The 17,599-nt window shown below is 36.5% G+C and overlaps 1 protein-coding gene across 1 annotated transcript in view; it reads right to left on the bottom strand.

The window, feature by feature from the left end:
* The window catches only part of LOC127431520 (contactin-associated protein-like 2), a 588,401-nt gene that overhangs the window by 316,318 nt on the left and 254,484 nt on the right, over positions 1-17,599 (bottom strand). The window contains exon 4 of the mRNA XM_051681959.1: positions 3,021-3,168. Coding sequence (XP_051537919.1) covers positions 3,021-3,168 — 148 coding nt within the window. The remainder of the gene's footprint in view (positions 1-3,020; positions 3,169-17,599) is intronic.

Raw genomic sequence — 17,599 nt, 5'->3', positions numbered from 1 at the left:
TAAGAAAAGTTAACATGTATATGCAACAACCATAGCTTTTGCATCAGTATGGATGATATTTGCCATAAATGCCATTGTACTAAACAATTTAATAATTTGTTTTCTGCTTGGTTTTACAATTCATGTACAATATCGACTCTATGGCATGCTCTAGTACAATGGTTCCCAAACTTTTTACAGAGGCGTACCCCTCCAAACACTTAACATAATTTTGCGTACCCCCTCTCTAACGTATTATAACATTCACACAAGGTAATTTGAAAGGATGTACAGGTGCATCTCAATAAATTAGAATGTCGTGGAAAAGTTCATTTATTTCAGTAATTCAACTCAAATTGTGAAACTCGTGTATTAAATAAATTCAATGCACACAGACTGAAGTAGTTTAAGTCTTTGGTTCTTTTAATTGTGATGATTTTGGCTCACATTTAACAAAAACCCACCAATTCACTATCTCAAAAAATTAGAATACATCATAAGACCAATAAAAAAAAAAACATTTTTAGTGAATTGTTGGCCTTCTGGAAAGTATGTTAATTTACTGTATATGTACTCAGTACTTGGTAGGGGCTCCTTTTGCTTTAATTACTGCCTCAATTCGGCGTGGCATGGAGGTGATCAGTTTGTGGCACTGCTGAGGTGGTATGGAAGCCCAGGTTACTTTGACAGTGGCCTTCAGCTCATCTGCATTTTTTGGTCTCTTGTTTCTCATTTTCCTCTTGACAATACCCCATAGATTCTCTATGGGGTTCAGGTCTGGTGAGTTTGCTGGCCAGTCAAGCACACCAACACCATGGTCATTTAACCAACTTTTGGTGCTTTTGGCAGTGTGGGCAGGTGCCAAATCCTGCTGGAAAATGAAATCAGCATCTTTAAAAAGCTGGTCAGCAGAAGGAAGCATGAAGTGCTCCAAAATTTCTTGGTAAACGGGTGCAGTGACTTTGGTTTTCAAAAAACACAATGAACCAACACCAGCAGATGACATTGCACCCCAAATCATCACAGACTGTGGAAACTTAACACTGGACTTCAAGCAACTTGGGCTATGAGCTTCTCCACCCTTCCTCCAGACTCTAGGACCTTGGTTTCCAAATGAAATACAAAACTTGCTCTCATCTGAAAAGAGGACTTTGGAACACTGGGCAACAGTCCAGTTCTTCTTCTCCTTAGCCCAGGTAAGACGCCTCTGACGTTGTCTGTGCTCTGACGTTGTCTGTGGTTCAGGAGTGGCTTAACAAGAGGAATACGACAACTGTAGCCAAATTCCTTGACACGTCTGTGTGTGGTGGCTCTTGATGCCTTGACCCCAGCCTCAGTCCATTCCTTGTGAAGTTCACCCAAATTCTTAAATCAATTTTTCTTGACAATCCTCATAAGGCTGCGGTTCTCTCGGTTGGTTGTGCATCTTTTTCTTCCACACTTTTTCCTTCCACTCAACTTTCTGTTAACATGCTTGGATACAGCACTCTGTGAACAGCCAGCTTCTTTGGCAATGAATGTTTGTGGCTTACCCTCCTTGTGAAGGGTGTCAATGATTGTCTTCTGGACAACTGTCAGATCAGCAGTCTTCCCCATGATTGTGTAGCCTAGTGAACCAAACTGAGAGACCATTTTGAAGGCTCAGGAAACCTTTGCAGGTGTTTTGAGTTGATTAGCTGATTGGCATGTCACCATATTCTAATTTTTTGAGAGAGTGAATTGGTGGGTTTTTGTTAAATGTGAGCCAAAATCATCACAATTAAAAGAACCAAAGACTTAAACTACTTCAGTCTGTGTGCATTGAATTTATTTAATACACGAGTTTCACAATTTGAGTTGAATTACTGAAATAAATGAACTTTTCCACGACATTCTAATTTATTGAGATGCACCTGTATATGCGCTGTGAGCTCATTCCTTTTTTATGTCACATTTTAAACTATAAGCAAGGTTAAGCTCATTTGCTGTAAAAGAAATCATGCAAGAAAATAAAATAAAACAAAAACGCGAGTAAAATTACAGCATGTGAATGTGGAAAATTATTTGGCCGCACCAGTGACATCTGACACCTGTCATCAAAACTTATGAACTTATACCAGCAGAATCAAAGTCCCTATGCATCTAATCTTAAGTATAAATTACGTTTCAAACTGCGATTGATACAAATAAATAAACAAAATAATATTGTTGATGACTAACATGTGCGACTCTGTTAAAACAGTGAAGTATACATTTTACTAGCTATCACTTAGCAATATCACCTTGCAGTGTACCAGGCGAAGAAAGATACTTGCATCCCATATGTTGCGCACCTATACACAACGCATGAGTAGATGCATTTTTAACCATAAAAGATGCATGCTATTTATCTGACAATTATGACATGACCATTTAGGTGTTTCTACTTGAAGGTGCACAAAATTATTATTTACCAGTGAGAAATACATGAACTCTGTTCGAATGTTATTTTAGACTGGGTTGAAATTAAAACAATGGTAAATCTCAGATTTTTTTGTGCACCCCATTGTCACCTCAAGTAACCCCAGGGGTACACGTACTCCAGTTTGGGAAAAAATGCTTTAGTATATCTGTGCAAAGCGGGGAAACTTGGTTTGCCCTGAGTATGAGATGGATAGCTGACCTTGTCTTTCAAAATAACTGGTGTCAGCCAATTTCCCTTAATTGTACAGGGATCCTCCTGAATATATATTGCCATCTTGCACTGCATATTAATCACTACTGATGCTGTGTAGAAAAAGCTTAGAATGGCTTTTTCTTAGTACGACAAGGTGCTTTGAAAAGATATAAATGGCATTTTTTGTACTGAGCTTAGCGAATGTTCGAGCTGTAATAAAGTTCAGCTTACATAAGTTAAAATGCAGGGTATTGAATATGCAAATCTTATCAGCTGCCAGGATCATATTAACAGTTGCCTCTAAAAAGCAAATGATGCTGTCATTGCTCACAAAATAACTATTATTTCCTCAATGTGGCTGTTGGATTGTATCTGTATGGAATGTGACAGTGCAGGGTGAACTTACAATAAGGGCACCCATAGATCTCGAACCTGAGGCCGATCCGTCCCTCTTCACTCCAGTCTAAAGGAATGATGCGCATGTAACGAGCCACAACTTGGTTTTGCAGGTCATGCCGAACCACACTCTCTGTATTGGAGTTACCTGCGAATGCCTAGAAAACAAGAGCAACAAATCTTACTAGACTGTTTTGACTTAAAGGAATAGTTCAATCTAAAATGGGAATTCTGTCATTGTTCACTAATCCTCATCGAAATTTGTGTACTGATAACCTTCTCCTCTGCCAAAGCTTGTATATAACCCACATATGCGTCCAGAATTCGAAAATGGTATGTCACAATTGATGCCATTTTGGTGTTTTTTTGTTTTGTTTTTCCTTTTAGGAGCTTGTCATACATGGTTACTATGAACTGTTGTTGTATGGAACAAGCTGCAAAAAAATCTTCACAAATATTTTCATTTGTGTTCTACTGAAGAAAAAAAAAAAACATCTTAAGAATGACATAAGAGTGAGTATAAAACTAATTTGAATTCAGTTGAACTATTCCTTTAATAACTTCTTGTCTTGTCAGCGAGCAAAAAGTCCTCCCCATACTGCATACAGTATCCTGTAATCTTATATAGATTCTGTCACAGTTTGTAGACTTTGTCTTGTATCTGGTCGAGAATGGTATGAGAGATCTTCATGAAACTCTCCAATGCCCTGTCTCAGAATCTGTGGGGCACAATCATAAAAAAAAAATAAATAAAAAAAAATGAAGGCAACATGTAGGTGGAATCAAGTCGCACGACTCTGTGATTCACATTGACCCAGCACAGCTTCTGGTGTCACAAAGAGCAAGAAATTGATGTAGTTTCCCATTCAGTGGTGGGGAACTTCAGTTGCAAGACAGACCATTTGGGATTGGAGATAAATAGCTCATGCCACCAAGCTGAAATGATGCAGATTATAGAACTCGCCCCCGAAAGAAACCGTCATTAGATGGACTTTATTGTACAACCAGAGATTTCTGACAGTAACATGCTGAACATGTCAATATTGGAGGCTCCATATAGTGGTCCGACCTTAATGTTTGAAGTGCTGATTACTGTTCTCTGTAGTGGGTGACTTGGGAGTGTTCAGTTTAGCTTTCATTGTGGAGAGAGAACACTATAAGATGAGGTTTTATATAGGTCTATTCTATCTTGTTGCTTATTCTGGCCAAGAACAACCCCGTTTTACCTGAAGAGCCATATGACTGACTTGTAAAAAGATAAATCAAAAGATTGTATTGTTCCTACAGTTTGTGCTGTTTAGGGGTGGGGTTAAACCACAACAATAGACCTTGGAAAAAAATATAATTTAAATAATGGTGGAATAGTCTCTGAGAAAGATTGCACAGAAAACACAGAAAATAGTAGAACATTTGTAGAGTATAAGCACAATACAGTTCAGAAGATAAGTGCAGACTATTTTACAGACATTACTAAGAAAACAAACACAAATATACAGTTCTGCTTGTGGATATGTAGTTTATTTGCAACTAATGCTGCCTTCATGTGCTATCGTACATATCGTAGATATGAGTTTCCCACTCGGAAGTTGCACATGAACAATCCCTCAAGTCATAATTATGACTGGGAAACTCAGAGGTAATTCTGATACCTGAATTTCTGAGAGAGGAGGAGTCATAAACTTTCAACATGGCAGAGAAGAGTTCAATTTCTGTAGTCAATGACAGGTTTTATAATTTCTAAATACAGCTAATTGTTAGTGCTTGCAGTTTTGGTTATTTTAATTTATGTATATCAGCAACCATTTGATACATGAAAAAAGCTTGTATTTGACCAAAATTCCATTATCGTCAGCAAGCTAACTGAGAAATATGTATTTCAGTGTCAAAATAAAATTTCCTCAAAAATATGTCTGAATCAACCTGCCGTCATCCAACAAAGCACTCGAATGTGACATACTCATAATTACTACTTCAGAAGTGGGAAGTAGGATAATTATGATAGCACATAAAAGCAACATAAGTCCCTCAAACAAAACTCAAAATATCTTTAAAAGATTTTATGTCACTAACCTAACAAACTGCCAATCCATTGATTATTTCATCCTCAAAAGCAATTTTTCTAACAACCCGATACCTTGTAAAGACAACTTTGTTTCCAGACGAACTGATATATATATATATATAAAAAAAATAAAAAATAACAATCTACTGTAGGTGTCATTACTGTCAAAAGTTGCATAAAGTGACAGATCAGATTTTTCCTCACTCAGTTTTTCAGTTTTGTGTGTAATATGCATTCTAAGTTCAAGTCATCACATATCAGCAACAGTTTCTCAGAAACACGCTGAGTTGGGCATAACTGTTTTTGTTTTTTGTACCATTTACATTAGGCAAACATTGTCCCACTGTCTGACTAGTCGACTACTTTTCTGGATAACTGGTTGACTAGTAAAAAGTAGTAAAAACTACTGTGTATAAACTGTAGTTTTTTTTTTATCACAAAATGTATTTGGCCTTGTAGACAAGACCCAGTTTTACTTACATTGTGTTTAGCCAAGCTGACTAATCCGCATAATTCTGCATTACTTCACCTATCCACTTCCAGGCTAAAAGTTCTGCATTTATGACTAAATTCTGTTGCAGTTAATTCCAGCTCCAGATCTTAAACAGTCAGCAAGTGTGTAATTAGTTGGCCAAATGTGAAGTAACTCTGAGAGCTTTGCTGCCTGGCATGTTGTTTAACCAAGCACCTTCACAATTTAAAGCACAAAGGCCTGACAGATATAGAGGCTTTCTTTCATTAGTGGAAGAGTCTGGGTTTAGGCAAGAAGCCAGCTGTAACTATCATAAGCAGCACAATCATTGGTTTCCCATGGTATAATTAAAGTTGCTTTTACTTATTTTGTGAGAAAGCTCAAGAGACTTCTTGGTCTCTTCTCCCTTTAATGGCTTAGAACAGCCAATCGCTCTTTGCTAATTTTGTACTCTGAGAGAGCGGTAGAGACTGCTATGTACCAGAACTTCTCTGTCCAGAACTTCTCTGCCAGTTTTAATTTCCATGCTGGGCTAGCTGGTTTATGCAGGCTAGGGCTGGTTTGGTGCTGATTTTGTGCTGGTCTATGTAGTGGACTATCGTAGCCTTGTTGTTTATAGGCAGAAAAATGCTGGTCAACCAACATGGTCTTCTGATGAAGCTGATTGACCAAGGGAAGCTTGCTGGTTAAACTTGTTAAGAAGCCTGGTAGGGACACCTCATAACAGTAACTAAAATACAAAATATTCTGGGTTGGGTTGCACCAGCTGTGTGTAAGGTCTCATGAAAGTTGGGACGTAAAGTTCACACTAAAGGCTTAGTAACTACTAGTTAGTTTGTAACTAAATCAGTGCTTAATTTGGTTGCACCACCTGTTCTTAAGGCAAGACTTTGCTAGTAGGTCGTAAGCTCTCCGTAAAGTAATGCGTAGTCACATAGTATGATGTTTACCTGTATTGATCCAATACACAGCCTTAAAATTTGTACACATAACTGTTAAAAAGCTTTGAATTTCAATTTAAGGTTGATGTTCAAACATTGTTTTCTCAACTGTCAGCTGTAATAAATTAAATCCCCATTAAAATATGATACGTAATAAAAGTAGATTTGATAAATAGTATATTTGCCCTGTATAAATAACAATATATAGGAACTGTATCTAAAATAAGGGGTGATAATAAATACTAATACAACACGCTGGAAAAATAGACATTTATTCATTTTAATATCCTAAATATATTTTGAATGTGTTGAAACTTGACACTGGGCGACGCACCCTGAAAGCTGCACCGTTAGAACGGGTTCATAAAATATTTAACGGTTTAAATATTTTGTTTGTACGTAAGGTTATGTTCTACTTAAGTTTAATGGTGCAACGCTCACATATTTAGTAGTGCAAATTGTGAATTAGTTCCCATTTACACCACAACTAGGCTATGTTGTAACTTACGTATAGCTGGTGCAACCAGCCCCGGTGACCAACTATGTTGGTCTTTTCAACAAGGGCAGCAGAAATAATAGTTACCGGTCTAAAAAAAAAAAAAAAAAAAAAAAAAAAACAGCTAGGAATTATTAAGTCAACAAATTAAAGGAATAGTTTACCAAAAATGAAAATCACTCACCCTCATTCTTCCAAATACATTTTACTTTCTTTATTTTGCTAAACACAAAAGGAGATGGTTTCATGTGCTAATGCGAGAACTTTGTTTTGTTTAGTGTAAAAAAGAAAAAAGAAAAAACAAAGAAAGTTCTTAAGTGAACATGTGTGCCACTGTGAACAATTGCTTTGTGTTCACAAACACAACGGACATAAAGATTTTCAATGACAAATTACTTTTGAGTTTGTTTTGCACCAAAACATGTCATATGTCTTCAGAAGACTTGGATTACATGGAAAAACATAACACATAAAGGCCACATAAAAGTAATCCATAAGACTCCAGTGGGTTAGTATATGTCTTCTGAATTGATATGATAAGTGTGGGTGAGAAACAGATCAACATTTAAGCCTCGTTCAAAACTGCTTGTCTGCACTAGAACTTCCAAATCTATGTTGCTGTCCTTCACTTGAGAGGCAATTGCGTGTGTGTATCAATACTTTAAACCAAAACACTGTTAAATTGTTAGATGCATGCAGCAAGTTTGGATAGGAGTCCTTATGAAGGGACCAGTATATCAAAAGTTGAAAAAAAAAAAATAACCAGACAAGCCCTCTATTCTGTCTCAGATGCTTTTATTCTTATCCCCAGTTTAACAGCCCTATTCCAAGGCAGTTTAAGACAAGGTTATTACTGTGGAATATGGGGAGATATGTGGATTGCTGCCAAATAAAAAAAATTAATAAAAAATAAGGCCTTGTAGCTGTTGTCATTGTTGTTTTATGTTGACATTCTTTTGTTATATCAAGAATGTATGTTATATCTCTTGATTTTGATATAGGTTGAACCTGGAAATCACTCTGGTAACCTTTAGTACTGTCTGAAATGAAAATTTTCAGAACAATTTATTAAAGCAAAGTACACGACCAAAGCAATCTAAGAAGGTCCTAAATCATAATTATAGTGAATCATGAAGCTGTCACAATTTGTGATCCAACTCATTAATCCGTTTGATGTTCATATCATGTTTTGAATGGCTAATTATTATGAAAAGACAGGTGCAGAATTTGTTGTGGCCTTAACTGACAAATTAACTTTTCTTAAAGTGTGTAACTTTTTTCCTGTGCAGAAATCCTGTCTATTATCCCAGCTTAATATGCAGAGACTGTAACTGTAAGTAAGCCACTTTTAGGTGGTGCTATAAAAAAATCCTCTGTTTGTTTTAAGCGACCCTTCCATACCGACACAATAACATTGACCAAACCAATGGCGTGAGTTGGGGCGGGCTAATCTGTTTGTTCAATCAACAGCTGATTGAAAAAAATAAATAAATAAATAAATAAAATATATATATATAATATATATATATATATATTGCAATTCCATTTGGTGGCGCTAGTGTCCCAAAAATAACACACTTCAGCTAAAAATTTCAAGTAGGTATGGATCTCCAAATGGGGGAAGAATATCTAAAAGAGGGCGGGGCCACCCCAGAAGGGGGTGGGGTTACTCCAAAAAGGGGTTGCGTCAAATTCAAAAGGGTGTGTCACTTCAACACAAAGTTAGGGCAGAGAAAGGGTTAGGTTAAAGGCTCCCTATATCTTTGCTGGCAGAATGGAGCTACTATGGCTGTCAACTGGGCAGAGAAACTAAATTCGAATTTTTACCTTAAAAAGTGTCTAATTTTTAATTAAATTCGAATTTTAAAGTGATTTTAAATTGACGATATGTCCTTAGTTCACAAGAGGGCGCATTTAATACATATAAGCATACAGCACTGTGTTATATTATTGCAAAGAACATTCCTGTTTAAAAAACATTCTATTTTAAACTAAAGTGCATAAACAAAAATTGTTTTTACGTTTTAGTCTGTTCATATTCTCAAATTTTAAGTCAAAAGTCAAACGAGGGGGGAGACGCTTCAATAGGCAGTTCTGTGTTAACATGGTGTTACACTTGCACTGGTGCCACAACATATACTACCACAGACTCAAAACTTCATAATAACAGTGATATACCACAGTGTTTTTCATTAATAACAGCTGTATGTAGGGTAGAATTATTCCCAGATAGCAGTGGTATTCGGCTGAACTCGGTGGTAAAGCAGTTCATGATCCCTGGTCAGGGGCTGTTCAAACAGAAAGGAACAGAATGCGAGGATTCAGCATCTCGTGCAGAACACTGTTTTTTTAGATGCCGTGTCAAGTAAAAAAAAAAATTTTAAATGCATCACGAGACCCCTGGTTTCTGTTAAACTGTATTTTGTTGCACATCATCTAGCCTTTTTTAGCGTAAGAATGCGATCAGTCTGAAGTCATCGCCAGTGCTTGGCACACATCCAAAATTCACGTAATGTGCGTATTTTTCTTAAATTCAAAGAATATTCAAATTTTTATTTGACAGCCCTAGGAGCTGCCACTCCTTTTTGGAGCTCTGCCTGCAGCTATATCCTTCTCTAAAATTGCACTAATATATCTGCTACTTTTAACAGTTTGCTTGTTGTAAATTCTTTTAAATTATTATGTAGAACTTGCAAGATGTGCCAGTATGACTGGTTAAAAACCACCTTTTTACTCCAATGTAGAGGCAACTTCAGTGATGAGGATCTGAAAACGAATGTTCTGGATTTATTGCAAAAACAGAAAAATTTAGAACCAACTATGTAATTGCAGCCTCGCATAAATGATTTATAGACTTGAATGCTTTTATGTTGAATCACAACCATATTTCACTGTTTCTCTCTTATGCGTAATCAACTGGAGACAGAGAGATGTATCTTGCTGCCAGCAGAGTGAAAGCAAAATGTGGTCCAGTATTTAAGAAACCATTATCCTCCAACAGAGAGCTTTTCCTGCCACTTGGGGCTATCTTTGACAAATGAGGTGAAGACAGCTTCCCTCTCTGTGACCGAGAGCAGAGCTGAATCAATCAAAATGGCAGCCGTATGCATATGTGTGAAGGGCTGACAGGGACAGTCAATTCAATGACACTCTGAGTCTTCGTACTTTTGTAGCATCGAGAGACTCGCTCAGGAGTATAGTTAAAGGACAAACCTGACATGGAAATAAGCCTCCCTTATTTTACTGTGTAAGCAGAGTAAAGCCTACCTGAAGAGTAAGTTTACAGTGGACAGGGTAGAAAATTGAGACTGAAAGCCTAACATGGTTGGTCAATATGTGCAAACATCTACTAAAACTAGACTGGGCTATAAAAGACATTAATGGCATGAATAAAAAGGTCAAGACAGGAAAGGTTTGGCTTCATTTACAACATATGCATATAACTTTAAAATACTGATGTATCACTGTAAAAAATGGAAGGATACTTTTGAGATTCCACAGGTTGCCATACAGGCGGAATCATCTGGAGAACCTCTAGAGACCCCTTAAGGCATGGTCACATCTACCTTCACGCGGCGAAACTCTGCAGGCGAAATACAGTCATCTCAATAGGAATACAAGCAATCTTGAATTTCGTGCTATGGACTTCCGGTGGCGAAGAGTTTGCCTTCGCGGATTTCATGTGGAGTTCAAGTTTGGTGAACTTTGATAGATGATTCCACCGCGTTGACGAATAGGAAGTTGCTTGGTTTTGACAGTGACCTTTGTGTGGGCGGTGCTTTGTACACAGCTAAACTGAATTTTCACAATAAACATGGATATAATTTTAGCAGTGAGTTTCTTTTTTAACTTTGCTCTCCCAGAGTATAAAGTGCAGCATTAAAAAGAGGCTGCTTGGCAATTCGTTTTTGCTGGTTTCATACACGCTCAACATCCGTCCATGGTATCTTCCCGCAGAATTTTGCAGTGCAAAGGTAAATGTGACCGAGCCTTTAGAAAGGACCTCAAAAATTGCTATTGTGTGCTCCATGAACTTCAGTATTTATATTTCAAGTGCCTCAAAGCTTTTCCTTTATGATGAGTTTATGGTAGGGCCATTGACTGTATCGAGTTCTAGGAACTTATGGGTTCCATCTTGTTGTTCCTCAGAGAGCTGTCGTTTTGAAAGGATGTTTAGAGGTTCTCCAAATGATCTCGCCAGTGTGGCAATCTGAGCAACCCCAGATGGTCCTTCAAGTATCTTTTCATTTATACAATGAATATGGCTAAACATAAGTAGACACCTCCATTTGTTTATCATATTTGGCTATTTTAGCTATACCCATTACAAGTACAGTAGATGCATAAAATCAAGCACACAGCCAGGCAATTAGAAAAATATTTTTTAGAGTTGTCGTACTCAAGTTCGGACTCGAGTCACAAGTCCAATTTTAATGGACTTGGACTTGTCACGGACTCTGATGTATTTTTACTCGGACTTGACTCGGACTCGAGCCTTTGGGACTCCAGCCGAGTCCATGGCATTTGATTTGTGATGCAATTAACAAAATAAATAAATAAAAATAACAAAACAGAAATAAATGGACACTCTGTCTGCAAGTAGTTGTAGCACCCCCTGATGTCGTAGACGTAGCCAGAGTTTGTTTCACCATGTTGAGCAAACACACCTGTAGAGCGGCATACTAAGTCAACCAATATGCTTGAACGTTACTACGGAGACTGCTGTATAACATTGATTACTGAGGTGGCTGGCATGAAGAACACATAAAGACAGGTATGCAGCCAATGTACTAGAAACTACAAGGCAGTTTCACATGGCACGGGACCTGACAACTGGTAAAAATCACACGCGGCATTTGTAAAGTCAAGGCGGTTCTCACATCGCGGTTTCATCATGGTTAAGAACTTAATTAAGTCAAGTCACCCACATCATGTCTCTCACAGTTCACTAAAACAACATATAAAAATAAAAATTCAGAAAAATATTATTAATATTGGGCTATTATGTCTTTTTTGGCATAATGTATCCACACATGTAGGCATCTGTAGTCTCTTGTGGTCCACGCAGTGTTGTCAACTTAAACTGGTCCTTGATGAATTAACTGTAACTTTTTAAATAGTCTGGAATTTTTATTTTTTATTTTTTTTATATAGCTAAAGCAGACTGCAACTCTGATAAACAGCACCTATTCATTGTTTTTCTATTTTAAAAGCATTGACAAGCTGCTTAAAATGCACAGTGAAATATGAAGTTATTTTGGGCAGCGAAATATTTTGTTTATAATTTAATTAAAGATTGGGTGACCAGCTGTCCCAGTTTATTACACAGGACAGTCCCGGTTTTTGGTAGGGTCACTGATTTTTTCTTCTTAAATTAAATCTCCTCATTGTCCTTCTCGCTATTGTCTCTGGTATCCTTTGCAGAGAAGAAAATCAGTTTTGCTGTGTCGCACGTTGATTTGACAATACATCTATTATAGTCTTCAGCAAATCAGCTGAAATGTTTCTGGTTACCATGGCAATGACGTCATGCACTTAGCGCTTGTGCTCTGTGTCGTTCTGTTAGTCAGCACAAATGCCCAAAATAATGTAAAAATCAACGAGAACACGTGAAAATGTAAGTGGGATGTTTTCTGAATGTTCATTTTCCCCACGAGCACGGATGTAAATCAGTTGTCACATTCAGACAGCTAAACTGCACTTTTAACATAGTACAAGCACTTAAAGGAATATTCCGGGTTCAATGCAAGTTAAGCTCAATCGACAGCATTTGAGGCATAATATTGATTATCACAAAAACTTATTTTGACTTGTCCCTCCTTTTCTTTAAAAAAAGCAAAAATCTGTGTTCCAGTGAGGCACTTACAATGGAAGTCAATGGGGTCAATCTGTAAATGTTAAAATACTGTTTCAAAAGTATAGACACAAGACATAAAGGATATGTGTGTTAACATGATTTTAGTGTTATAAAATCACTTACTAACCGCATCTGTGTAAAGTTATAGACAATTTTACAACTTCTTTGCCATGACGATGTAATGTCAACAAAACCCTAAAATGACTGTAAAAATGACTATTTCAACAACTTTACAGCTCATATAATACATGAGTTTTAACAGAAGAATTACTGTAAGTGCTTTTATAAAATTGTAAGCTTCACATTTCTGCCTTTAAACCCTCCAAAAATGTACCCATTGTCTTCCATTGTAAGTGCCTCACTGTAAGACTGTAATGAAAATATAATTATCAATTATTAATATTACGTCACAAATGCTGTTGATTGAGCTTAACTTGTATTGCACCCGGAATATTCCTTTAAATGTTGAGATGTGGGGATTGGATTTTGAATTTTAGGTTCCACTGTTGTGAATTTTGTGTTAAAATGTGTACCTGGCATGACAAGTCTACTCATAATTACACAGTGAAATATGAAATTATATGGATAGAATAGGTTATGTGGAATTTGTCAATTAAAAAAGGCTAAAATGAGGTTAAATACTGAAAAACAGAAAATAAAATAAAATATAACTTTCACAAACTATATATTGCAGAAGTTTGCATACCCCTTTTGTTTTAGGCCTATACATTTTCAAATGCTTTCAGAATGTTGCAAATATAAGAGATAAAAGATTATATATTTTATGTAGTACTGCCCTTCAAAAGCTACATTACACTAAATGTACTGTAATTTACACAAATAATCCTGTTCAAAAGTTTGCATCCCCTTGGTTCTTGGTTCTTGTGTTGCCTTCTTGAACATCTATGAATGTTTGCACCTTTTGTAATAGTTGTGTATGTGTCCATCAATTGTTCTAAGAGTCAAAAGCTGGATGTCTGTATCATTTAGCCGCTGTTGGGAAGAACTCAAATCTGCAGAAGATGCTGGGAAACCAAAGAAAGGAAAGAAAAGTGGGCAGCTTCACAGCTCTGGACAAAGCAGGGACTCATGAACAATTATTACACAAACAGTCATTAATCATAGAGAAAGCAACACACCACATTAAAGGGTTTGCTCTCATGCCAGTAACTCTAAAGCTCATGTGCAGTCTGTCTCATGAACACGCACAGGAGATCAGTGGTCGGTGAAGAGTTTCACTTAATAATACAACAGATTTTGGTTTGTTTCTCACCAAACCTTACCGTATTCCTTCAGAACAAGACAAGAGTCGCATCCAATAATGTATTAGACTTCTGAATCATAATTTTGTGTTCTTTTGAAGCTTGAAGAGGTGATCACCATATGACAACACCTAGCACATTTTTTTTTTTTTTTTTTTTCACAATTTCTCCTTTTGTGTTAAGAAAAAGAAAGAAAATCATATGGAGTTATAACAACAAAGGGGTGAGTAAACAATGACTGAATTTTCATTTTGGGTGAACTAATCCTTTTAGAACCAAGGGAATGTAATCAAACAGCTTCTTCAAGGGAGTACTAAATAAATGTTTATGTTTCCTCTTTTTTTTTTTAAACAATAACACACAGATGCATCATCATAAATTAACAATCATGTCCATGTTAAATGGCCATAATATTAGCAGTGGGCTTTACCAGTGTTTTCGGATGTAGCATTTGCAGTCAAGTCGTGAGATGTAACTTCTCAGCGAGTGCTAATTACTACTGTGTTGACTCATTATTTTCCCAAACCAGTCGGCAGATATAGAGACAAAAAAAGAAATCTCAGCATATATTATTTCTTTAGATAGGGATCATTTTAGATAAAACTAAATTAAATTGAAAGGACAAATTGAAAATGAAGTAGAAATAAAAACAAAATTAAAATACGAAACAATAATAACTCTGGTTTTAATGACTAACGCAGTTTTCACTTTCTTTAGTCTATGTTTGAGTGGAGGGGTAAAAGTGACAAATAACTGAAATGTCAAAAGAACGCAATAAGAAGTGTGTTGAAGGACAGTTTTGTCTTCATACACCTAAAGCATATGCTTTCATTCTGAAACCACTTTGAAGTTTGTTCAGCAGGAAACTAATCATAAAATATTTAGGTGTTTTTGTTACATTTATATTAACAATTGTGTTTTCTTCGTTGTAAAAGTTCAAATAAGCTTAAAATATTGATGTTGAGTTTACAAATTGATGTTTGATTTCAGATTCATGAACGGATTCATTCGGACTTGGACTCGACTTGGACTCGGCCTGTCATGGACTTGGTCTTGAGTCCGACTCGGCCCCTTTCGGACTCGGACTTGACTCTGACTCGATTGTTTAAAGACTCTGACTTGATCCAGACTCGACTAAGGTGGACTCGAATCCAACGCTAATATTTTTATTACAATAGGGTTGTTTTTTGTTCCAGCATGACCCTGTGCAAAAAGTGAGGTCCATACAAATGGTTTACTGAGTCTGGTGTGGACAAACTTGACTGGCCTGCACAAAGCTCAGACCTGAACCCTATTGAAAACCTGTGATAAATTGGAATGCTGCTCTGAGCCAGACCACGTTGCCCTGCAGCTATGTTCCAACATCTAGTGGTACGTCTTACCAGAAAAGTGGAAGCTGTTTGGGAGGACCAACAGGTTTTGAATACTGATATTTTAAAACAATATAATGATGAACTGAGCTGCACAGTTTTCTTGGAAAGCCCTTGAAGTCGAAATGCAAGAAAATGAATTGAGGGGAATATGGCTCTTATCTGAAATTGAATGAATTTACTATAATGTACTTCACAACTGTACTTTCTGAACTTGAAAAGTATTGAAGCATTGCAAAGAATCTTTGGAGAAAATGTTAAAATCTCTCACAAATTCACACAGAGAGAGAGAGAGAGAGAGAGAGAGAGAGAGAGAGAGAGAGAGAGAGAGACACACACACAAATCGGCTTTATTTTGTTCTGGACAAGTTCAAAAATTAGACTGTGGTAGAAACTTTAAGGGGCATTTACTGCAGTGCAATGAAATGGAACATAATGCAGGTATCTTTGAGATGTGTTTAAAAAATAAATAAATAAATAAAATACTTTAAGCACAGCTTGGTAAAAAAAAAAAAAAAAAAAAAGAAGAAAAAAGCATGTATATATGTATATATAGTGCCATTTTGTTTATATATAGTTCATATTTACATAGGAAAACAATTTTAAACCAGCTGAGATAGACACAGGAACATGTGTGAATGGCCCCTTAAACATAATGGTGGGTAGAAAAGACATGGAAAGGACGATATGGCAGAGTTCTGTACAACATACAGAGTAGGAAAAAAAAAAAAAAAAAAAAAAAAACAACAACATCATTCACAAATGTGAAAGTGAACGGTGACTGAGGTTCATTCCCTAACTTTCAGCCTAACATCTCATTTTAAGTTTTACGGAAGAGAAAAAGTGATACAGTGCAGGTGTGGAATGAAATGATGGCAAGTACATTAAATACTGACAAAATAATTAATTATGGGTAACTTGGATATTACCTTATTGGATCATACCATAAACAGTGTTTGTGTATTATAATACAAATAGTGAAAAATCTTTTCATGTATCCTAAAACACTACCCACTTTTTGGAAGAAAGCATGAATACAGAGTAAAAGACCTTCATCAAAATATAAAATGCCCAGTCAAAACAAAATATCTGTAATGGGCAAAGTCTTACAGAGACTTTTAAACCAAAACAACTTTAGGACTTTTCACACCCAAGCATGGGGTACGCTGCACTGTAGAGGCTTTATAGTGCATGTTTCAGCACATTAATTGATAGAGAGTTTTCTCCACCATTATGCCACACAGAGAACTGTGGCAACTACAGAGCCGTGAGGGTAAAAAAAATTACAAATTCTGCCTGTGTTCATTCAATACAAGAGACAGCTGTTTGGAGCCCATTCAGCATTGACTGCAGGGGTTGAGAAAGGGTATCAGTAATGTATGAGCCTCCAAAAGGATCCATCAAAATTCAATTCTCAGAAAGGTACTTGTGAAAGAAAAAAAAAAAAAAAACACTGAGCAGGTTGCACTCAGAATGGGCAGCCAGGAAATGGTTAGAAGATAGAAAGGTTAGAGAAAGAAGAAAAGAAAATCTTCTGAGACGTGACATGTTGTGAGCTGAGCATGTGATGTGCTCTCTTTTACCTCTAGCATGGGTCTTTATTTTGTGTCCTCAACACAAAGGCATACACGAACCATACCACTATAACAAATCAAAACATAACTGCATTATCAGTTCACGCTGGTAAACAGGGGTTGACAAACTCCACAAAAGGACAAAAAAAAAAAAAAAAGAAAAAGAAAATCACCATAAAAGCATAATAAAAGTAGTCCTATGCCCTATATTCCAAGTCTGATGCCATATAAAAGCTTTGTATGAGGAACTCACTGAAAATTTCATTGTTAGCAAAAGATAGAAATTTAAGTTGTTATTCTCTGTAAATCTTGCATTGAATATCTTACTTGACAGCCATGGTCAGCATTCACTTTCATTGCATGGAAAAGAGCAGCTTCGACATTTTGTTATAAATTATTCCTTTTGTGTTTAACAGAAAAGAGTCAAACGAGTTTCTCACAAGAGGGTGAGTAAATGACATAAGTTTCATTTTGCATCTGCAAAACTACACTATTTCAAGTAGTTCAGAATGTGAAATTGGTTGTGTGTCAGTGATGACTACTGAGACAGATGTA

The sequence above is a fragment of the Myxocyprinus asiaticus genome, chromosome 41 (assembly GCF_019703515.2).
Source record: "Myxocyprinus asiaticus isolate MX2 ecotype Aquarium Trade chromosome 41, UBuf_Myxa_2, whole genome shotgun sequence".
NCBI classification, from domain to species: domain Eukaryota; kingdom Metazoa; phylum Chordata; class Actinopteri; order Cypriniformes; family Catostomidae; genus Myxocyprinus; species Myxocyprinus asiaticus.
The sequence above is the reverse complement of the archived record's forward strand: the minus strand, read 5'-3'. Positions and strand labels throughout refer to the sequence as shown.